Source organism: Trypanosoma brucei, chromosome 6, assembly GCF_000002445.2.
Source record: "Trypanosoma brucei brucei TREU927 chromosome 6, complete sequence".
NCBI lineage: Eukaryota > Euglenozoa > Kinetoplastea > Trypanosomatida > Trypanosomatidae > Trypanosoma > Trypanosoma brucei.
The window spans coordinates 1,356,955-1,378,611 of record NC_007279.1 but is presented as its reverse complement, the minus strand read 5'-3'; the positions used below and the strand labels follow the sequence as shown (position 1 = coordinate 1,378,611).

At 45.5% G+C, this 21,657-nt stretch overlaps 13 protein-coding genes across 13 annotated transcripts, besides 33 other annotated features; all 13 read right to left on the bottom strand.

Annotated features, from left to right (window-relative positions):
* Nucleotides 1-21,657: part of a sequence feature (sequence corresponds to BAC RPCI93-30P15) that runs on past both edges of the window.
* Nucleotides 85-108: a microsatellite.
* Nucleotides 270-292: a sequence feature (AT_rich).
* Nucleotides 330-367: a sequence feature (AT_rich).
* Nucleotides 672-700: a sequence feature (AT_rich).
* Nucleotides 937-1,578, bottom strand: Tb927.6.5020 (cyclin 7, putative; the record flags this gene model as incomplete). Its single annotated transcript, XM_840526.1, has 1 exon — nucleotides 937-1,578. The coding sequence occupies one exon, from the start codon at nucleotides 1,576-1,578 to the stop codon at nucleotides 937-939; it is 642 nt and encodes a 213-aa protein (XP_845619.1).
* Nucleotides 1,608-1,634: a microsatellite.
* Nucleotides 1,914-2,016: a sequence feature (T-rich).
* Nucleotides 2,020-2,047: a sequence feature (AT_rich).
* Nucleotides 2,152-2,213: a microsatellite.
* Nucleotides 2,246-2,271: a sequence feature (AT_rich).
* Nucleotides 2,386-2,434: a microsatellite.
* Nucleotides 2,478-2,498: a sequence feature (AT_rich).
* Nucleotides 2,532-2,557: a microsatellite.
* Nucleotides 2,633-2,691: a sequence feature (A-rich).
* Nucleotides 2,704-2,724: a microsatellite.
* Nucleotides 2,797-2,954: a sequence feature (A-rich).
* Nucleotides 2,960-2,992: a microsatellite.
* Nucleotides 3,005-3,064: a sequence feature (A-rich).
* Nucleotides 3,244-3,301: a sequence feature (A-rich).
* Nucleotides 3,413-3,491: a sequence feature (T-rich).
* Nucleotides 3,512-3,626: a sequence feature (T-rich).
* Tb927.6.5010 (hypothetical protein, conserved) lies at nucleotides 3,696-4,850 on the bottom strand (the record flags this gene model as incomplete). Its single annotated transcript, XM_840525.1, has 1 exon — nucleotides 3,696-4,850. The coding sequence occupies one exon, from the start codon at nucleotides 4,848-4,850 to the stop codon at nucleotides 3,696-3,698; it is 1,155 nt and encodes a 384-aa protein (XP_845618.1).
* Nucleotides 5,169-5,226: a sequence feature (T-rich).
* On the bottom strand, nucleotides 5,338-6,522 carry Tb927.6.5000 (hypothetical protein, conserved; the record flags this gene model as incomplete). The annotated part of the gene is made up of 1 exon (XM_840524.1): nucleotides 5,338-6,522. The coding sequence occupies one exon, from the start codon at nucleotides 6,520-6,522 to the stop codon at nucleotides 5,338-5,340; it is 1,185 nt and encodes a 394-aa protein (XP_845617.1).
* Nucleotides 6,754-6,791: a sequence feature (T-rich).
* Nucleotides 6,872-6,910: a sequence feature (CT-rich).
* Nucleotides 7,082-7,630, bottom strand: Tb927.6.4990 (ATP synthase, epsilon chain, putative; the record flags this gene model as incomplete). The annotated part of the gene is made up of 1 exon (XM_840523.1): nucleotides 7,082-7,630. The coding sequence occupies one exon, from the start codon at nucleotides 7,628-7,630 to the stop codon at nucleotides 7,082-7,084; it is 549 nt and encodes a 182-aa protein (XP_845616.1).
* Tb927.6.4980 (40S ribosomal protein S14) lies at nucleotides 7,939-8,373 on the bottom strand (the record flags this gene model as incomplete). The annotated part of the gene is made up of 1 exon (XM_840522.1): nucleotides 7,939-8,373. One exon carries the CDS (start codon nucleotides 8,371-8,373, stop codon nucleotides 7,939-7,941), a length of 435 nt encoding a protein of 144 aa, XP_845615.1.
* Nucleotides 8,822-8,853: a microsatellite.
* On the bottom strand, nucleotides 8,875-11,046 carry Tb927.6.4970 (serine/arginine-rich protein specific kinase SRPK, putative; the record flags this gene model as incomplete). Its single annotated transcript, XM_840521.1, has 1 exon — nucleotides 8,875-11,046. The coding sequence occupies one exon, from the start codon at nucleotides 11,044-11,046 to the stop codon at nucleotides 8,875-8,877; it is 2,172 nt and encodes a 723-aa protein (XP_845614.1).
* Nucleotides 11,090-11,162: a microsatellite.
* Nucleotides 11,450-11,505: a microsatellite.
* Tb927.6.4960 (zinc finger-domain protein, putative) lies at nucleotides 11,639-12,580 on the bottom strand (the record flags this gene model as incomplete). The annotated part of the gene is made up of 1 exon (XM_840520.1): nucleotides 11,639-12,580. One exon carries the CDS (start codon nucleotides 12,578-12,580, stop codon nucleotides 11,639-11,641), a length of 942 nt encoding a protein of 313 aa, XP_845613.1.
* On the bottom strand, nucleotides 12,681-13,124 carry Tb927.6.4950 (mago nashi-like protein,putative; the record flags this gene model as incomplete). Its single annotated transcript, XM_840519.1, has 1 exon — nucleotides 12,681-13,124. One exon carries the CDS (start codon nucleotides 13,122-13,124, stop codon nucleotides 12,681-12,683), a length of 444 nt encoding a protein of 147 aa, XP_845612.1.
* Nucleotides 13,330-13,363: a microsatellite.
* Tb927.6.4940 (hypothetical protein, conserved) lies at nucleotides 13,430-14,839 on the bottom strand (the record flags this gene model as incomplete). Its single annotated transcript, XM_840518.1, has 1 exon — nucleotides 13,430-14,839. The coding sequence occupies one exon, from the start codon at nucleotides 14,837-14,839 to the stop codon at nucleotides 13,430-13,432; it is 1,410 nt and encodes a 469-aa protein (XP_845611.1).
* On the bottom strand, nucleotides 14,948-15,691 carry Tb927.6.4930 (hypothetical protein, conserved; the record flags this gene model as incomplete). Its single annotated transcript, XM_840517.1, has 1 exon — nucleotides 14,948-15,691. One exon carries the CDS (start codon nucleotides 15,689-15,691, stop codon nucleotides 14,948-14,950), a length of 744 nt encoding a protein of 247 aa, XP_845610.1.
* Nucleotides 15,736-15,760: a microsatellite.
* Nucleotides 15,802-15,827: a microsatellite.
* Nucleotides 15,832-15,854: a sequence feature (AT_rich).
* Nucleotides 15,984-17,177, bottom strand: Tb927.6.4920 (S-adenosylmethionine synthetase, putative; the record flags this gene model as incomplete). Its single annotated transcript, XM_840516.1, has 1 exon — nucleotides 15,984-17,177. One exon carries the CDS (start codon nucleotides 17,175-17,177, stop codon nucleotides 15,984-15,986), a length of 1,194 nt encoding a protein of 397 aa, XP_845609.1.
* Nucleotides 17,797-17,840: a sequence feature (AT_rich).
* Tb927.6.4910 (S-adenosylmethionine synthetase, putative) lies at nucleotides 18,088-19,281 on the bottom strand (the record flags this gene model as incomplete). Its single annotated transcript, XM_840515.1, has 1 exon — nucleotides 18,088-19,281. The coding sequence occupies one exon, from the start codon at nucleotides 19,279-19,281 to the stop codon at nucleotides 18,088-18,090; it is 1,194 nt and encodes a 397-aa protein (XP_845608.1).
* Nucleotides 19,901-19,944: a sequence feature (AT_rich).
* On the bottom strand, nucleotides 20,192-21,385 carry Tb927.6.4900 (S-adenosylmethionine synthetase, putative; the record flags this gene model as incomplete). The annotated part of the gene is made up of 1 exon (XM_840514.1): nucleotides 20,192-21,385. The coding sequence occupies one exon, from the start codon at nucleotides 21,383-21,385 to the stop codon at nucleotides 20,192-20,194; it is 1,194 nt and encodes a 397-aa protein (XP_845607.1).

Here is a 21,657-nt window from a genome sequence, read left to right as displayed (position 1 = left end):
TTTTTTAGAGAAACAAGAAATAAATATATGCATCACATATTTGTTTATGCATTTATTTCGTTTGTTAATTTTGGACATACACGAATACATATATATATATATATATATGAGGTACAATAAAAAGAGACAAAAGGAAACCAATGCTACGCGGTGGCTGAGTAACTCTCAAAAAAAAAACCAAAAAATATATATATTCTACACAGCATCCGATCTTAGTAGCTGCATTTCAAAAATAATAGTAAGTCCCCTCACGGTACAATTACATTGTGATAATAAAAAATATATATTAAAACCCCGATGATGATAAATAAGTGTAAGGGAGGGTGGTCAAAATTTTTAAAAAATATAAATATATATATATATAAATCTATTTCTGTTAAATGCCAAAAGTGGTTTCATCGCTCCCTACAGTGTTTGTGAACGGGAGGGGAAAGTTTTTTTTTCTTAAATAAAAAAGAGAAACAACAAAGAAAGTTCAGGTTTATTGCAGAACTTTCCTCCTCCTATTCAACCCCCGATCTCCACCTCCTGGGAAGATAAAATTAAAATAATGAAAATAGTGAAAGTAAATAAATGTTAGAGAGAACAATTAATGAATGGTAACACTACAATAAAGTAAACATAAACTCAGTGAGTAAATGATAATAACAACAATGATAATGATAACAAAGAAATATATATATATTTATTTATTTATTTACCAATACTTGAAGACGTGCAACACTAATAGCGCGAACAATACGGGAAGGGAAAAGGAAGGAATAAAATCACAGAACAAAAATAAACTAAAAATAAAAAACAAATTGAAAGGGACTGGAGACACACAATGAGAATTACACCCATACATAAAGGCACACAAACATTTGCATAAATTTGCCTACATATTTATTTACACTACCATCATGTATGGGTTCATATGCTGAAATGATTACATTGTTACCAATATAAACAACACTCCGACATCCAACGGGGCTTTGAGTTTCCCACCGGCTCTTGAATTGATGCAACTCCCTCAGCAGCGGTGTCATTATTTGGGTTTGATGAATTGCCGTCAAACTTTGAGACTTCAGATGACAGCAGCGCCGTGATTTCATTGCAAAGAACCCGATACTCATCAGGTGATACCTCCACTCGATACTCAAGAAGATCAGCGAGAAAATGAATTTCCATCATGTTGAGGTCGCAAGCGGTTACGCCTCCCACTTTTGAATAATATTTTTTGGAGAATAAAAAATCATCCCGAACTCGCGTCGCAACGACAACGGCGGTGAGAAGAAGGCGATAAATGGAATGAGTGTGTAACGGGAAACCTGCAACGAATAACCTTCGAATGTACGCGAGTGCAAATATGTACGCCTCTGGAGAGCAGTTCATATGTTCCACAACGCGTCGGACGTAGTGAATAAGTGATATGTTTGGTAGAGTTTCTGTACGAAAAAACTTCGTTGATGGAATGAACTCATCAGCAACTGTCGTTTCTTCTTCATGTGTCCTCATCAAATGGGAAATATACGAAAAAATGACAGTCGCCATGCGCTCCCGCTCCAGCGACCTTCGCTGCTTGTCCCTTTCCGACATGTAACTTGTGAAATCCTTTTTTACGAATAACACACACACACACACACACACACACAAAAGATATAATGTATAATAATATATGCTATTATTATTATTGCTATTTTTGTGATAGATAAATATATATGTATGTGCGTATGCTTCTTATATTATAAGCAAATATGTGTTTTTTCTCTCCTTTCTTATATTTACTAGTGTGGATGAAACGAACATTAGATAAAGAGATTTTTTTTTAAAAAAGAAGAAGTTGCAAAGAAAAAAAAAGTGAAGTTTTGACGCAGGTTCTGAGGAGAATATGGGAGCTAACAGAGTAAAAGAGTAGGGAGAGCGGGAGCAATAAAATGAAAATCAATATGAAACAATATTAAAAATATAAGAACACAGACAGACAAAAGAAGAAAAAAGTGAAACGGAAATACAAACAACAAAAACAAAAACAAACAGTTTTTATTTTTATTTTATTTTTTTTTTTCCTCTCCCCCTCCCACTCCACTCCAACAAATTCAAGGGAAAGAAACGAGATAACATGGAAGAGCGAGTCTCCAAACATATATATGTAAAGCAGCAATGGGTAGTACAAACAAGCACAAACACACAAAAAAACACACAAACAAACAAACAAACAGACAGACAGACAATATTCACTATCGTGCAGTGGTAGTGAATATTGTTTTTAATTTTTTTTAAAAAAAATTAGTTTTGTTTTGCCTACCTTGAGGAATTAAAAAGAAGTTTGTTTGTTTGTTCGTTTTTGTTTTGAAAACGAAATTCCCCTATCACACCTAACACACACTTTCGAACTCTCCAGTGCATACACATACACACAAACGAACACACGTACACCAAACACACGCAAACAATTAAACAATGTTATTTCTTTTTCTTTTTGTCGAACATTTTCGTATATATATATATATATATTTCCCCATCCGGTTGCTTTCTTTTTGTTGTTGTTGTTGTTTATTCGTTTGTTTGTTTGTTTTAGTGGTGTTATTATATTTAACTTTAAGTTTAACTTTAAAAAAGAACTTTCTTTTGGATTCATTGGGTTCGAGCTTTCTCTTTTCTTTTCTTTTGCTTCTTTTTCTTTTGCTTCTTTTTTTTTCTTTTTCTTTTAAAAATTTATTGCTTCACTTCACTTCACTTCACATTGCCACTTCCCCCTCCCCTTCCCACACACATCAACATAAACATACACAAACACAAACACAAGTGTCCCCCTTCTTCTTTCCGTCTCTTTTCTTTTTTTTTTATACTTTCACTTTGCTTTTTTCTTTTTCAAATATTTGTTTTTTTTTTAAATTCCTTGTTGTTGTATTTGCATGTATATGTGTGCATGTGTGTTCTTTCCTTTTCGTTTTGTTTTGTTTTATTGTTTTACTGCGTTGTTGTTGTTGTTGTTATTGTTGTTGTTGTTTCGTGGCTCGTGTTTTTTTTGTGTTTTTGTGTTTTTTGTTTTTTGTTTTTTGTTTTTTGCTTTTGTATTTTTGTTGTGGTGTGCCCTTCGCCATAACACAAATTACTTCCGCATGCAAAACATAAATCCCTCATCAAACCTGCGGCATATTTGCTTTTTTTTTTTTTGCTGTTGTTGTTACTGCCGCCGTAACACTGTTCGTGCTACAAAAGACAGTTGTTGTATGTGCGTTTCTTTTATAATTATTATCCTTCTTTTTGTTCTTTTTTTTGTTTGGGTTTTTTCTATTTCATTTTTCTTTTTTTTTTTGTCCCCTCCCACCCCCCTAACTCTCCCACGACCCCGTGTTACACACAAAAATAAAACAAAAAAAAACTGTTCTCCCCCGTAGAGTTTAATAAACAAAATAAATAGCTTTGCAAAAAAAAAAAAAAGAGAGAGAGAGCAAATCAATAACGCGAGAAAAAAGGGAGGTAGCAAAAACGAAAAAAAAAAAGAAGCTAGCGAGAACCAAAACGTAAAAAAAAAACACAATAAACAAAAAAAACAATAAAAATAAAAAAAAGAAGAAAAAAAACATAAAACATAAAACATAAAAACAACAAGAAAAAAAAACGAAAAAAAGTAAAAGAAACGAAGAACAAAACATCATATAGAGCTTCATTTGATAACGAACAACAAACTATGGCGCGCAGTTCCACACTTAAACACTCTTCCCTCCTGGAACAAATGGCGTTGCCCCAATGTTGGTTCCCGGACGCGGCGTGGCATCCTGAGGAGCTAAAACTTTCTGTTGATGAATATGATGTAGCTCCTGGCCAGGGGACGTATGATACACGACAGGTTGATGCTGCAACTGGGCAGGATGCGGTGCTTGGGGTTGCATTTGATAAACAGAATAAGGCATGCGGTAAGGTTGCGGTACAGCCATCACTGCATTGTGCGCCATTACAGGAACAGGCACACTAACAAACTGAACCGGACGCATCGCAACACCTGTGGGATGAGGTGCAGCACCCGCCCATCCTGCAGTACTCAAACCGATGTTTTGCGGGTAACCTAATTGTGACGGTGATGATGTCATCGCAACCGGTTGCGCCTGCGGTGTAAACATCGTCTCGTTTACATTCCCCGGAACCTTATATGAAAGGGGTGCCGATGGCGCTATCATTGTTACGGGCGCCGCCGGTGCGGGCATCAATGGGGGGTTCACATCGCCTTTGCTGTATCGTCCCGACACATTTTCCACTTGCAAACTCGTAACCGCGCTCCCCTGACTCTCACTCCCGGTGTCAAAAACATCCGCGCCACTCGACACGGCAGCTGCTCCCCAAACAGGATCATGAAACAGAGCAACCGTTTGCATACTGTCGCGAGGTGGCTGCGTATGAAGTGGAGGGGACACATTTTTACCCCCTGGTAAATTAACGCCCTGAACAAATTCAACGTCCACAATACCTGATGTTTTGGGTTCTGGGAAAAGTGATGCCTTCCCCTCTGAATCGGTCACGGGACCTTTTCCACCAGCATTTGTGGAAAGATTTGAGTCTGCAGTTGTACCTTTGGATGACCCGCGAGTCTGATCAGAAGCACGGTGCATGAGGGCGAGAATCTCATTTAAAGTTTCCTGCTTCGTTGGTTCCGTTGTTCTTTCGTTGTTTTCACCAGTGCGCTCCATGCTGGTTCGGTGACCACCGTTGCCTGGAGGCCTCTCCTCCGCACGAGCTGAAGGGAGCGCTGGAAGATGCTCAGACGCATCGCGAAGGTTAACGACATTTATGTCATTTTTTGTCTTCCACACATGAATGCTAGAGTTCAGCCAAACAGGCGATTCCTCCTTCCGACGCGAATGTTCCATCTTTCAGCACTCTTGACTTCCACTCAAGCTAGCTGATCACGCATACAAAATTTAAAATAAAGAACAACAATAACAGCAAGAATGAAGAAAAAAAATGTGTACAGGTATATATATATATATGGATGGATGGATGGTTGGATTACTTAACACATGCGGAAGTGAAGGAAAAAAATTTTTTGTTTATTTAACAAGAAATTACAACGAAACCGGCCAGCGTGAGCAAAGACATATTGGGGAGGAGGGGCGTTAACTCTCCTTCTTTCCATTGACCATCGCTGTTTCTTTTCCTTCAGTTCTTCGCACATCTCCTATTTTTCCAAAAAAAAAATTAAAAATAGGAAAAATACACGGAAAAGAGCAAAAAAGGAAAAAAAAACTGGCCACGATAACCCTAGCCCCAAACCCCCAAAATGCGGACACATCTTTATGGACATCACTCATCAAACGATTCCCTGAAATTTGGAGTTCGGCCACAACCACAAACGCTTCACAAAAATTTGTTGATATCGCCCACCATTACGACGCGCTGGCCGGGAAACATCTTTGAAAGTTCCACAAGGCATTCATCACGGCAGGCCCGTGCAGATTGCAGTAATACTTCCAAATGGGGCTCCATTTCTTGTAATTCCTCCAGCACCTGCTGCAGCCGCGCTTCACTACTAGCCTTACGTGTCACAGCCGCTGTTGCAGCCCGACGAAATCTCTGTATTTCGTCAATAAACGCTACTCGAGCCGTTTGGCTTGTGTGCATACGGACAAAAAAGGCTTCCGTAGAAGTCGTCAGTTGTTTTTCAACAGCAAGTACTGGCTCGTGACACTCATCAAGAGAGTTGTCACCTGCATTCGCCCTTTCGGATGCAAAGCACCGCATTGCCTGGAGTTCTGCCAATATATTCTTCCTATGCACTGCGTTAGCTACCGAAACAGTTGCTACTCCCTCCGCTACTGCAGGTGGCAAACACTCCTCATCGTCATTAGTGCAGTTCGCAACGACATCGTTTTCCCATTTTATCTCCACTACTGCGCCAACATCAATTGGTTCAGAGGTTCCCACATCACCCCAATCAATAACACACCCAACTTCGTTACTTTGTTGTTCCGTTGCAGCTGCAACCCCCTCTTGACTCCGGTTGGTTACCTCATCAATCGCATGGAACCGCTCCTCAAACACACGTTCCAACCACGGAAAGTGCTGCGAAAACGCACCTCCCCCATACATCCCTGAAGAATACTTTGATAGAAAATCGTCATAAACACCGCGGAACATTGCAAGATAATGGCTACTTCCCAATTCTCTCAGTACACCACTTAAAGCAGTTATGCTAGAGGCAATTCTTGCGTCCACGGCCCCTTCAAGGTTCGTCTCCACATTCACATCGCCGCCTCTGTGGAGATCGTACTCCTCAATCATCCTCGTCCGTTTTTCCTCAAACTTCAGGGCACTTTTGGTAGCCTCCTCAATGGCTCTGTGGGTATCATCAACTGCGGAGGAAATTTTTTGCTGCCGTCGCTGCTGAGCGGGTATATCATATTTGACTAATTGAACTAATGTAGGTGCCAACTCTAACAACCGAGCATACTCCTTCTTGTACTTTTTGCCAAGCACAGCCCTTCTGTCAATCAACCATTCCTCCATACGCTGGTAGTGCAATGATATGGTTTGTTGTTCCATTATGAAAAAAAATAGACAAAAACGGTCCTCAAGAAACAACAACAATAATTTCGCCCACCAGCCCCACGCCCCTCTTTTTTTTTTTTGCACTCAGACTTTGCCTCTTTACTGTGCCTCCCTACTCAGAATCCCTCACAGTGTTCTGGCAAAAGGTGGTGCATAATAATATGGGAATTTGTAAGGAGGGGGCGGGGGAAAAGACGACGAAAGAAAAGAGTTTGAAGGGAAGGCAAAAAAAAAAGGAAAAGGAAAAAAGAAAAAAGAAAAAATGGGAGAAGAGTAAGAACGAAACCTAAGCTTAAGTGTATCAATACATGTCGAGCAGCACAGAAAAGGACACCGCGCCCACAAAGAGAGAGAGAGAGAGAAAGGAGGAGGCAGATAGAGATATAAACAATTCACGATAGTGATAAGTGGTACTTTACCCCATACCGCTATCTCCAATTCCTCCGCTACTGAAACGCTACAACAAGAGACATGCAATAAACTAAAGCTCGCAAACTACGGTCAGTCCCTCATTTCTTTTTCTTGTCCCACTCCTCCTGTTTGCAGCCTTTTACTAGTGGTGTTTTAGGGCAGCAATAACAGCCTCAATGACAGATATGCGAATTTCAACAACAGACTTCGCCTTGTCATCTTTCGCCGACCCTAACGCTGCCTGTTGTGCCGCAAGCTCCTTTTCAGCGATGGCAAGGTCCAAATCATCCAGCAGAGTGCATTCCACAGTGTTGACATCACACGATCCCTCATTGTTTATGTGCGCAAATCCACCGCTAACAAAGTACTTCTTTGTGGTCCCATCCGTGTACTCCACTGTGAGAGGAGAGGGGTTAAGCTGAACAATTTTATACGCGTGCCCGGGATAGATACCGTATTCGCCGTTGGTTCCCGTTACAGTTACGCACTTGACGGGCTCTTCACGCAAAAGGAATTCGTCCTGGCGGGTAAGAGTTAACCGGAGGGTTTCAAGATTTTCATGCGGAGCATGAATGTCCTTGTTTACAACCTTGTGCTCCATAAACTCAAATCCCTCTGGCAGATCATGAGGTGCCGATTGAAGTAGGGGAAGCGTGCAGGATACAAGCCGCCGACCGAACGTGCGAAACATGAATGACGAACCCTTTCCTTTCCTTTTTGTTATCGGATCGACGAGGAGAAAGGGCGTTGGGCAAGAAAGAAAGAAAGAGAAGAAGCGATTTCGGTGTAAAACAAAACAAGTCACACTGCAAGAGCTGGTGAAGAGCAGGGGAGTACTGCTCCTTCTTCTTCACCAGCTCCAGGTTCAAAATGTGTCGCGCCAACACCGTGAATAACGACACGGAAAGAAAATTCTCACTATAAAATTATCAGTTCGCGGCAAATTACCACTAAAACAAAACAAAAATAGCCACTGGTGTGGTTTTGTGTTCCGTATGTCTACAAGCGGCGGCCACGACGGGAACCTTTGCGGCGAGTGGAGTCCGTTGGCACCGGTGTGACGTCTTCAATGCGGCCAATCTTCATGCCTGCACGGGCGAGTGCACGGAGGGCGGCCTGAGCGCCAGGCCCGGGGCTTTTAGTGCCAACACCACCAGTGGCGCGCATCTTCACGTGCAGAGCGTTAATGCCGCACTCCTTGCAACGGGCAACAACATCCTGAGCAGCCATCATCGCAGCGTATGGTGAGCTTTCATCGCGATCTGCTTTTACCTTCATACCTCCTGTCACCTTGCAGAATGTTTCACGACCAGACATGTCAGTGACATGAACGAAGGTGTCGTTGAAGGATGCATAGATGTGCACAACGCCATAAACCAGCTGGTCCTTCCCCGCGCTGGAGCCGTAGTACTTCACCTCTTGTTTCTTGGACATACCTTTGAAACACTGAACCGTTAATAAAAAAAAGGGAAAGGGAAAGAATCTTAAAAAAAAAAAAAAAGAAGCAATGTCAAAACGCCCGACACCAATGGTATACCACCCTCTCTCCCTCTCTTAATCGGACGAGTAACAAATTTAGAGGCATGCGCATCCATGCAAGACAACAAAGAACTTATTTTGCGGGATATGGATGTCACATTCGGTCCCCCTACAGGGTACCGTAAAGCGCCTTGGAAGATTAATTTGTGACTGGCCACAAGTTAAAAACGAGAAAACCTCTGGAAGGGGAATAACAACATCGTCAATAATATTAATGTGGACAAATCCTGAGAAGCGCCGTGTTGCGCTCCAACATAAAATTTGTTTCACACCTCATAACACCTTCATGCTATCTCCCTCACTGTTATTCACGATCCGCAGCCCAATAACGTATGTTGGAAAAGTATATATATATATATATGTACGTGTGTATGTTTTTTGTTGCCGATCCTTATTTTAGTCATTAGTGCAGCTGCTGTCAGATTCATCTACAGATGAGTTTGAATCCCCGTCTTCCCTGTCTGCGCAGTGTCCATCGCTGCTGTCATCCGCTTCCTCTGAGAGAAGACGAATAATTTCAGTGGCAGCAGCTTGCCTTTCCTCATCCTCCAGTTGTTGCCCGGATAGAACGGCTTGAATATCTAAAATTGTTAACCCACGTTTTGCCAAGGATGCCTCGTTGAGCAGGGAATGACCAGCCAAATACCGTGCAGTCTCCTCGTCCTGCCTGCTCAGAGAATCTTCCATTGCATCATACGTTCTGTCGAGTCTTCGGGAGCGATCGTAGTCATCGGTTTCTTCAAAGGTATCGCTGAACTCTGACTCCTCCATATTTCCTGAGCTCCGCTCCCCACCACGGTGATCATCCGAAGAAGGTACGAAGCAAAGTGGTGCGTAATCATCCTCTTGTACCTCAAAAAAGTGCTGAAAATTATTAAGCATATCGGTGGCTGTTGCTCGATTATGAGGTTCCAATTCGAGCATTGGTAAAAGGAACTCCGCTATTTCTTTCGCTTTTTTGCGTGTGAACTTGTGTTTTCGGTAGAGAACATCCTCCAAGCCCCAGAAATTAAGATCCTTTATGCTACGAAGTTCACCCCGTGAGTTGTAGTACTGAGCGCGGTACTTCCCATCACCTAGCCGCATACTTACCGGTAGTACTCCAAGTAACTCAGAGATCAAAGCTAAATGATCTTCATCACGGGAATAGTCAGATCCCTTTCGTGGGTCAAACAGAAACTCACCCGTGATCAGCTCGAAGATCATACAGGCGGCAGACCACAAATCAATTGAGGTGGAGTAAGGATAACCCAATATGACTTCTGGGGAACGGTATTGACGAGTTTGAACTTCATCCGTAAACTGTCTGTACGTCCAGCAGCTATTACCAAAATCCGCCAGCACTACATGATGAAGGCGTTCAACTTCCCACTCAGAATCCGTTTCGCTCAACGGTTCTTTCTCACTTTGTTGCGGTGCAGCCTCGTTAGGGTCGACGTGGACCTCCCTTGCAATGTCCTCATCATCATTCTGCTCTTCATTCCCCTCGGCACTGTCCTTACCCTTTCCCGCAGCGCGAAGTTTTTTGTAGTAGCGACGGCGTTGAGACTTGGTCATTGTTTTGGGGTCGCGTTTCACCAAAGACGGTCGGTCGTGGAGCGGAGGAGGCTTAAAACGTTTCATTTGGGATACGATGGCGTGTTTTGGTGCCGAGAGTAGCACGTTCTCTGGTTTTAGATCCGTATGAATGATATCCAAAGAATGCACATGTTCCAACCCTATGAGGATTTGTCTGGAAATACACTTAACTATCGGCAGCGGGACACCATGGTACTTATAGCGTTCGATCAATGAAAGTAGATCCTCCCCATAGACGTCGAACACCATGCAAACGTGCTTTCCGTTCGGCCCCTGCTGCTCAAAGTGATCATTTAACCGCGCACACCGACGGACTTTTTCTGGATCTGCAGTCATGATCTCTCCGAGTAGTTTGATCTCGTCATACGCCGCTTCTGTGTAGTGCTTGGCCGACTTCTGCACCTTCATAGCTTGAAACACTTTCTCCACATAATCCCAAACGAGCCACACAGTGGAGAAGTAACCCCATCCGAGTTTACGCACAACTCGATAGCGTTGATTGTAAACTTCGCCCACCACGACTGGGTGGTAGCCTCCCTTACGATATTCACTCGGTCGCTCATTTGCTATATCGCTGTAGTCCTCACCGCTACCGTCCTGTTCCTCATCATCGTCGTCCTCATCTTCGTCCTCTTCTGATCTCTGATGGGCAGGCTGACTGGGCCCATTCGTGGAAGCGGAGTGCCTTTGCTGCATTTTACTTGCTAGCATTCGGGCTTGCGCGACTGTGGTTCCGGGTTTTACCGCAAGACCTTCTACTTTTTCGGCTTTGCGCCTCCTCCGCGATTTTTTCGTGGTCTCTTTGGGCACCTTCTCCTCGGCCGGCGAGTCGTTACGCTCGATTTCCTCCAACAGTGCATTAATGTCAATACCATCTTTTTCAACGTGTGGCGCTATGGGTTTCGACTTTCTCTTTGCACCGCCACCCCCCGTTGTTATTTTATTTTGCGCTCTCCTCCCATATTTTGCTCTTCTGTCGGGTCGGGGCATTAGACTAGGTACGGCCCCTTTACACGCCTTGTCGACGCTACTCTATATATAATAAATGTAGAATATCTATATGCCTATACAGATATAGATGAATATGTTTATTTATTTATGTGTATGAACTTGAGGAAAGGTCGACGGGTCAATGCGCGCTGCTCCCTTCGCCGTCACTAGCCAATATGCTTTTGCCATTTGTAAGATAAATAGGTGAAAAAAAAAATAAATAAATGCGAGGGTATTCAAAATGCGGTATTATTCATCAGCTGATTCAAAATATTAAATAAACGTGTTATATTCCATTCCTCTCGCCTATTATTACTGATTACTTTTTTGGCAGGGCTACATGTTTATGCAGTATCCCACGCCTACTTTACAATGTAACGCTCAGCGCGCGATAAGTACATGAATAAATAAATAAATAGATATGTGTATATATATATAAACATATGTCTATATATATATGTGTTGTATTACGAAAGGGGGGGGAATATATTAGTTAGTAAAGTGCGAACCACTGACTCAAATAAGAACTCTTCTCGCCGAAAACAGTTTCAACCCAGTGCGTACAGCCAGATATATTGCACGTTGGGTATGCTCACATGTCTTCCGTGCTCTGACAGTTTTGCAATGAACTAAGCAGTTTCATAACTCTTTCTTCATCCTCACGACCTCCACCTACAGCAGTGTCTTCAGAAGAGAAAACGCTGGCAATCTTCTGCGTCACCATAGCAACTCGGTCGCGCAATTCCTCATTGGCAGGGGAGGAGGCAAGAAGGGTGTTGATTTCGACACTAGCTTCGTGCACCGTAGTCCTCAGTTGCTCCAGCTTCCATCTTGCAGCTTCCAACTGAACTTCGGTTTCTTCACGCTGCATTTGCTCCTTCTTGAGCAGGGCCTCGAGCGCCTGATTCGCTTCCTCGTGTGCAACAAAGCGGTTTCGCTCCCGAAGTACCTCTGAGTACAACATGTTGAGTAAATGCTCGATCCGGCCCACGCCGCTGTGTGGCAAGGGATTCAATGGATACAGCGGCGGAGTTTCTGCGGTCAAGGAACGCCGCGTATCAAAACCTGAGCTCTTGTAGCGTTCCACCCGAGGTGGCATTCGCAGCTCCTCCTCACCGTGAGCAAATGTACAACCTTTAAACGAACACGAACCCATTTCCCAATTGCGGCATATCGTTGTTTTGTACCTCGTAGGGTCTGTGCCTCCCTTCCGAATGGGAGCGCCAGCAGTGGGTTGGTCCTCCGTGCCGGAGAGTGTAAATGGTGGTGCGGTAGGACGGAGCGACGACTGGGGGAGCATCTGAGGTGAAGTGTACGGCTGCGAGAGGGGACTCATCTGCGACATTGGCGAGTTGCCAGAGTTAGCCGTAAATGACATCGCTATCGCTAAGCTGCAAAAAGACAATAACAGCAACAGAAAAAACAAAGAGGCGAAATGAAGAACAGTGGAGTCCAAAGCCGTGATGGTAGCAAACACATAGTGTGATGGTATGACGCGGGTCGTATCCAATTTCAGATCCGCAACAAGTCGCATTCACCCCTTTTCGTTCCTCCGGCCCTGGAAAAAAAGGCAAAGAATCAGCGAGTGATTCAGACTCACAGCCACACCTGTTATCAGACTCCGTCTCATCAGACTACCACGCCTTGATTTTAAAATGCAGCGAAACAAGCGCAAGTACCAGTGCTTTAATATCTCGCACAAAATAGTAGAAGGTGTCCAGTCCCTTGGGTTTGTCAGGGCTCTCAACTTCACTTAAAGAAGTTATTTTGTTGGTTACAAATGAAATGTGGGTGTCTCCAAGGTGTATCTCGAGCTCTTGTCGCCCGTTCCGGTCCGGTTGTGGCCAACATTCATCGTCGCGTTCTAGAATTCCAGAGAGGATAATGAGACGTTTGATCTCCTCCAAAACGGCAGGTGAGATACGCGCTTGCTTCTTGATGATATTCTCGTTTCGGTAACGGCTGTTATTTCCATACTTCAACGTGCCGTCATCTCGTATGTCAAACTCCAGAAACTCGTTTCCATAACGACCCGTGTGGCCAGCAAAGTATCGGACATAGTGAAGACAAGACTGCATGGTCTCTTGTACTGGGGCGTCTTGAAGAACCTCTACGGCTGTGGTCTCTTCCGCTTGCATCACCGTCTTGATGGTAAGAAAAGGGCAAAAAAATATACAACCTGGTTCTTCAAAACCACAGAATTGCTAGACCATCAAAATCGAGCAAGGAAGCATATGCTTTGGAGAGGATAGGACGGAGAGCGGTAGCAGGCTCGAAGCAGACAGAGAGAAGAAAAGGGAGAGGGAGAGGGAGAGGGGAAACGCACTCAAGAAACTCACGACAATTGATAAGAAAACAACCACCACAACTGCAAGCCGTGTGGTTACACAACACCGTCCACGCCAGTCGGGTGATGCTCTTCATGGAGCTCACAGCACCTTAACACCTCAGTAATCCCCTCTTGACCCTGTACTGCCCATTTCCCCGGCACCCCTGCTTTTGCTTCGCGACGAAAGAAGGACCGGATTGCATTCACCTCACGCGCACACCGAAGCTGTGCAAGACTCAATGTCACATGAGCAAAGCAAGCAAGTGCTAATGGGGTCATCAAACCACTTGAATCCACCATCCTCCCCCGGAACTCCATCCAGTTGAGACCGTCACGTCCGAGCACCAAAACACTACAGTTTTTTGCGGTTGTCGTTGGCTTCTCGTACAACCGAAGACCAAACAGTTCAACAAAGCACTTCAACGCACGTTTCACATTCGCGAGGCATACTTCATCGGCGGCACATTTTTTAACCTGGTTCATCTCATACTGCTCGACGGAAGTTACACTTTCGCCGTGCCTGCGAACTGAAGGGAACGTGTAGAACAATATATCCGGTACTTTAGCGCTTTTTTCATTCGATGATTCAGCATTTATTCTCACGAAGGCTTTCGAAAGCAACGGCCACCACTGCCCGCACTCCCTATCGAAGAGGTCAGACAAGTACATCGGCTGTTTACTTTGGTCAAGGTCCAACTGCAGAACCGCCACGCGGGAAAGGGGTTGTTGGTTGGTAAGTACGGAATGGAACTCATGTCTCTGACTACGTTTTGCAGCGATTTTACTTGCCCTTTCTACTAATTTACACGTTGTTCTGAGCCGCCACAAACGCCGCCTCTCTCGCAGATCCCGTATACGGCCGAGCTCCGATTTCGACCCGAGCATACGTTCCTCCAGCTGCAGGTTGAGGACATCCCGTGCAGCCCTCCTGTTAAGCCAGTAAGAGGGAAACTTGCTGAACTTCACGGTAATTCCAGTTGGCACATGCTTCACAATAGCCGTCTGTTTCCGCCTGTTCGTTGCCTGCCCCCCAGGACCACGACCGAGCGTACTATCTTCCGTTAGATCTGCCTCCCTGAAAAAGTACTTTCTATTGAACAACGCACTTTTAAAAACAGGCAAACAACTACTCCGACGGCTACGTCTTCGTACGAGCGCCCGTTTCACGTCCAACTTATCCCGTGGATGCAATTTATCAAATTCTGAAGCGAGCACCGCTTTGGGAACCAGTTTCAATGAATTAATGATGTTATAAACGTGTTTGCACCGTCCTTTTGTGTTTGCCGCGGAGTAACGCCTTCGGCTCAACCTCCTTTCACCTAACGCCGCGCACCATCGCTGTGGGCACACTATCGCCGCAGTAAATGCGCCACAAGTCTCCGCACCGAAGCAGAACGTTGTCAACAAACATGGCAACGACGAAAAAGTGACCACGGCGTTTGCGTAGCCACATCGTGGCCTCATCACCTACCACAGAGAGTGGAAACAGTAGGACTCGGTAAAACACATTGCAGACTGTAGAGAAACATAGCAACCACGAAACCCCACCTCGTTATCAACAAGTAAAAGAGCTCACTGAAGACCGAAAGGCATGTTCTGCCGCGGACCTTCTTCAGGATGCCTTGCCTTCTCCAGTTCAAGGTCCGGCAACGCAAAGTCCTGCATCTCGTACTGACGATCAAACGGTCCCGTCCGTGTCAACACTTTCCTCTTGCTCCACTTGTCAACAAACACTCCACTCTGAGGAAAAGGGCCCTTCCACGGAGACAACACGTCACTAACGTTCATATCACTATAAGACTCACCAAACAACTCGTTAGTCCCCCCACGATAGTTATACACATGTTGGAAAAACTGCTTTTTCCACTCCCACCCGGCTTGCTCCGAGTAAATTCCATTATGAGACAAAAGTATAACATCATCTGACTTGTCTGGTTTCCTGAACCCATACATATCAAGAAATTCATCAGCACTCAACTGCAAAGCATATTCAACCTCATCGCGAGGTAACCATAGACTGTGAGGAACCCATCGATGCATCTTTTGCGTAGACGTACGACAGTCGATAATATGAGTATAAGGCTCTGGGTAACGCATGAGATGAAGCATATCTTTCAAATACACCTGGTGACACAGTAAATGATGAAACTGTGCATACTGCCGCTGCTCATAAAGAAATTTGTGCCGATCAAAGTACCATGGCTGATACTCTTTCGGATGCCAATTAAACCACTCGCGAGGATTTATTTGCCCATCAACCATCATATGATGCCTTGTGCGCCTGTCTGCCTGCAGACGCAAGTACGAAACCAGCATAAAAACAGCAGAACGAAAACCCTAAAATTTTTAAAGAAAAAAATTATACATATATATATATATATATATTATAACAGCAGAAAAAAAAACATAGAGACAAAAAATTTAAAATATATATATATATATATATATATATTAACAAAAAAAATATTAATTTAAAAAACAATGCCCTCTCCTATATAACAAATAAAGTTGTTACCAACAGGAACCCACTCGGCGGGAAGCGAGCAGTTACTCGCAAACAGTGAGGATGGGCAAGGAGGTGTGCCTGATTATTCGTGCGCAGTACACACTACTGCACGTCACTAAGACCCTCTAGTGTTTTGGGCACCTCCCACGTGAATCCTCCCTTCCCGTTCGTGTCCACACGCCCAAAGTGCCCGAAACAGGCAGTCTGGCGGTATATCGGCCGACGAAGATCAAGTTCCTTGATTATGTCGTACGGGCGCAGTCGGAAGTTTTTCTGCACAATACCCAATATATACTCGTCATCGCGCTTACCAGTGCCATATGTGTCGACATGGATATTGAGCGGTTCCGCAACTCCAATGGCGTACGAAAGTTGTACAAGGCACCGATCTGCAAGACCTGCGGCCACCAGAGACTTCGCAATCCAGCGAGCAGCATACGCTGCCGACCGGTCCACCTTCGAGGGATCCTTGCCAGAAAACGCGCCACCACCATGGGCACCCCAACCGCCATACGTGTCAACAATTATCTTGCGACCAGTTAACCCAGCGTCACCATGTGGGCCACCGATGACGAAACGCCCAGATGGGTTCAAGTGATATTTGGTGTTCTCATCGAGGAACTTCGCGGGAATGGTGGTGCTGATTACCTTCTTCACCAGGTCCTCGCGGATGGTTTCATTTGACACACCGTCGTCATGCTGGGCAGAAACAAGAATCACAGCCACTCGCTTAGGTGTCAGCAACTGCTTGCCACCGCGGGTGTCATATTCGTACTGCACTGTCACTTGCGTCTTAGCGTCGGGGCGCGCCCACGGAAGACCACCATTGCGTCGCAACTCGCTGTATGTCATTGCAAGACCGCGCGCAAGTTCGTAAGAGAGTGGCATTAGTGTCTCCGTCTCATTCGTCGCATAACCAAACATCATGCCCTGGTCTCCAGCACCGAGGTTCTCCCCGCCAAAGTCACCGAGGCCCTGGTAAATATCGGGTGATTGTTGCTCAACGGCCACAAGCAGGTTCAGTGAACGGTAGTCCAACCCCTTCTCAGTGTTATCGAAGCCGATCTCCTTAACCGTGTCACGTACGACCTTCTGGTAGTCAATCACAGCCTTCGTTGTGATCTCACCAAACACAAGCACCATCCCCGTCTTTGAGCACGTCTCGCATGCAACCTTAGAGAGCGGGTCCTGCTCAAGGCATGCATCCAGTACGGCATCCGACACCTGATCGCATAGTTTATCGGGGTGACCTTCACTCACATGCTCCGACGTGAAGAATATCTGGCGCACGGACATCACCTTTCACGAAACAAGGGCGGTAGGATTGATGTAGAACCTTGCGGAGTAGAGCAAACGAAATAGGGGTACACTGAGGTGTATACGCGAAGTAGCTTTAAACTAATGGTACATCCGACAGGGAGAGGAATTGAGGGTAAAAAAAAAAAACAAAAGAGATGAGAAGAAAGAAGGACAATAATAAGGAGACATAGGAGATTAGCTATTTACTACAGTTACAACGAGGTACTTCACTACATGTGCGCAGCAGCGGATAGAGCAACGAACGGTAAGCAAAGCCCCGGCGACAGACCGTAGGACTTACCATACGTGAGTGACAGTTAAATGACAAAGGTTGATGTAACAGAAATAATATTTCTTACAATTACAATCATAATGGTACCCACTTGCTGTCGTTATCACACTTACCTCCCAGTAAGGCAGGGGAAAAAAGTTGAAACGTAACGCTAACAGGTCACAGTACTTACAACAACACGTTTACAGTCAAGGTAACATATGATGGAGTAAAAACGAAAGAAAACAAAAAAGGTAAAGAATGAGGAGCAAACCGCATCCGAGAAACAATATGTGGGAAATACCAGGAATTAAAGTACAGCGTTAGTGTACGAAATAGCATACCTAAAAATAATAAATAGGTATATGTTATATATATATATATATATTCTTTCCCCCTCTACCCTCACACTTGTCAAACAATTTAATTGCAACGTCCACCTCCTGTCTACTGTTATTACTTACTCCACTCCCTTATGCACAACATCGCCAAGTACATGACATCACGTAACAACGAAAAATAAGCGAAGGCGGGTGTTGTTACCAACAGGAACCCACTCGGCGGGAAGCGAGCAGTTACTCGCAAACAGTGAGGATGGGCAAGGAGGTGTGCCTGATTATTCGTGCGCAGTACACACTACTGCACGTCACTAAGACCCTCTAGTGTTTTGGGCACCTCCCACGTGAATCCTCCCTTCCCGTTCGTGTCCACACGCCCAAAGTGCCCGAAACAGGCAGTCTGGCGGTATATCGGCCGACGAAGATCAAGTTCCTTGATTATGTCGTACGGGCGCAGTCGGAAGTTTTTCTGCACAATACCCAATATATACTCGTCATCGCGCTTACCAGTGCCATATGTGTCGACATGGATATTGAGCGGTTCCGCAACTCCAATGGCGTACGAAAGTTGTACAAGGCACCGATCTGCAAGACCTGCGGCCACCAGAGACTTCGCAATCCAGCGAGCAGCATACGCTGCCGACCGGTCCACCTTCGAGGGATCCTTGCCAGAAAACGCGCCACCACCATGGGCACCCCAACCGCCATACGTGTCAACAATTATCTTGCGACCAGTTAACCCAGCGTCACCATGTGGGCCACCGATGACGAAACGCCCAGATGGGTTCAAGTGATATTTGGTGTTCTCATCGAGGAACTTCGCGGGAATGGTGGTGCTGATTACCTTCTTCACCAGGTCCTCGCGGATGGTTTCATTTGACACACCGTCGTCATGCTGGGCAGAAACAAGAATCACAGCCACTCGCTTAGGTGTCAGCAACTGCTTGCCACCGCGGGTGTCATATTCGTACTGCACTGTCACTTGCGTCTTAGCGTCGGGGCGCGCCCACGGAAGACCACCATTGCGTCGCAACTCGCTGTATGTCATTGCAAGACCGCGCGCAAGTTCGTAAGAGAGTGGCATTAGTGTCTCCGTCTCATTCGTCGCATAACCAAACATCATGCCCTGGTCTCCAGCACCGAGGTTCTCCCCGCCAAAGTCACCGAGGCCCTGGTAAATATCGGGTGATTGTTGCTCAACGGCCACAAGCAGGTTCAGTGAACGGTAGTCCAACCCCTTCTCAGTGTTATCGAAGCCGATCTCCTTAACCGTGTCACGTACGACCTTCTGGTAGTCAATCACAGCCTTCGTTGTGATCTCACCAAACACAAGCACCATCCCCGTCTTTGAGCACGTCTCGCATGCAACCTTAGAGAGCGGGTCCTGCTCAAGGCATGCATCCAGTACGGCATCCGACACCTGATCGCATAGTTTATCGGGGTGACCTTCACTCACATGCTCCGACGTGAAGAATATCTGGCGCACGGACATCACCTTTCACGAAACAAGGGCGGTAGGATTGATGTAGAACCTTGCGGAGTAGAGCAAACGAAATAGGGGTACACTGAGGTGTATACGCGAAGTAGCTTTAAACTAATGGTACATCCGACAGGGAGAGGAATTGAGGGTAAAAAAAAAAAACAAAAGAGAAGAGAAGAAAGAAGGACAATAATAAGGAGACATAGGAGATTAGCTATTTACTACAGTTACAACGAGGTACTTCACCACATGTGCGCAGCAGCGGATAGAGCAACGAACGGTAAGCAAAGCCCCGGCGACAGACCGTAGGACTTACCATACGTGAGTGACAGTTAAATGACAAAGGTTGATGTAACAGAAATAATATTTCTTACAATTACAATCATAATGGTACCCACTTGCTGTCGTTATCACACTTACCTCCCAGTAAGGCAGGGGAAAAAAGTTGAAACGTAACGCTAACAGGTCACAGTACTTACAACAACACGTTTACAGTCAAGGTAACATATGATGGAGTAAAAACGAAAGAAAACAAAAAAGGTAAAGAATGAGGAGCAAACCGCATCCGAGAAACAATATGTGGGAAATACCAGGAATTAAAGTACAGCGTTAGTGTACGAAATAGCATACCTAAAAATAATAAATAGGTATATGTTATATATATATATATATATTCTTTCCCCCTCTACCCTCACACTTGTCAAACAATTTAATTGCAACGTCCACCTCCTGTCTACTGTTATTACTTACTCCACTCCCTTATGCACAACATCGCCAAGTACATGACATCACGTAACAACGAAAAATAAGCGAAGGCGGGTGTTGTTACCAACAGGAACCCACTCGGCGGGAAGCGAGCAGTTACTCGCAAACAGTGAGGATGGGCAAGGAGGTGTGCCTGATTATTCGTGCGCAGTACACACTACTGCACGTCACTAAGACCCTCTAGTGTTTTGGGCACCTCCCACGTGAATCCTCCCTTCCCGTTCGTGTCCACACGCCCAAAGTGCCCGAAACAGGCAGTCTGGCGGTATATCGGCCGACGAAGATCAAGTTCCTTGATTATGTCGTACGGGCGCAGTCGGAAGTTTTTCTGCACAATACCCAATATATACTCGTCATCGCGCTTACCAGTGCCATATGTGTCGACATGGATATTGAGCGGTTCCGCAACTCCAATGGCGTACGAAAGTTGTACAAGGCACCGATCTGCAAGACCTGCGGCCACCAGAGACTTCGCAATCCAGCGAGCAGCATACGCTGCCGACCGGTCCACCTTCGAGGGATCCTTGCCAGAAAACGCGCCACCACCATGGGCACCCCAACCGCCATACGTGTCAACAATTATCTTGCGACCAGTTAACCCAGCGTCACCATGTGGGCCACCGATGACGAAACGCCCAGATGGGTTCAAGTGATATTTGGTGTTCTCATCGAGGAACTTCGCGGGAATGGTGGTGCTGATTACCTTCTTCACCAGGTCCTCGCGGATGGTTTCATTTGACACACCGTCGTCATGCTGGGCAGAAACAAGAATCACAGCCACTCGCTTAGGTGTCAGCAACTGCTTGCCACCGCGGGTGTCATATTCGTACTGCACTGTCACTTGCGTCTTAGCGTCGGGGCGCGCCCACGGAAGACCACCATTGCGTCGCAACTCGCTGTATGTCATTGCAAGACCGCGCGCAAGTTCGTAAGAGAGTGGCATTAGTGTCTCCGTCTCATTCGTCGCATAACCAAACATCATGCCCTGGTCTCCAGCACCGAGGTTCTCCCCGCCAAAGTCACCGAGGCCCTGGTAAATATCGGGTGATTGTTGCTCAACGGCCACAAGCAGGTTCAGTGAACGGTAGTCCAACCCCTTCTCAGTGTTATCGAAGCCGATCTCCTTAACCGTGTCACGTACGACCTTCTGGTAGTCAATCACAGCCTTCGTTGTGATCTCACCAAACACAAGCACCATCCCCGTCTTTGAGCACGTCTCGCATGCAACCTTAGAGAGCGGGTCCTGCTCAAGGCATGCATCCAGTACGGCATCCGACACCTGATCGCATAGTTTATCGGGGTGACCTTCACTCACATGCTCCGACGTGAAGAATATCTGGCGCACGGACATCACCTTTCACGAAACAAGGGCGGTAGGATTGATGTAGAACCTTGCGGAGTAGAGCAAACGAAATAGGGGTACACTGAGGTGTATACGCGAAGTAGCTTTAAACTAATGGTACATCCGACAGGGAGAGGAATTGAGGGTAAAAAAAAAAACAAAAGAGAAGAGAAGAAAGAAGGACAATAATAAGGAGACATAGGAGATTAGCTATTTACTACAGTTACAACGAGGTACTTCACCACATGTGCGCAGCAGCGGATAGAGCAACGAACGGTAAG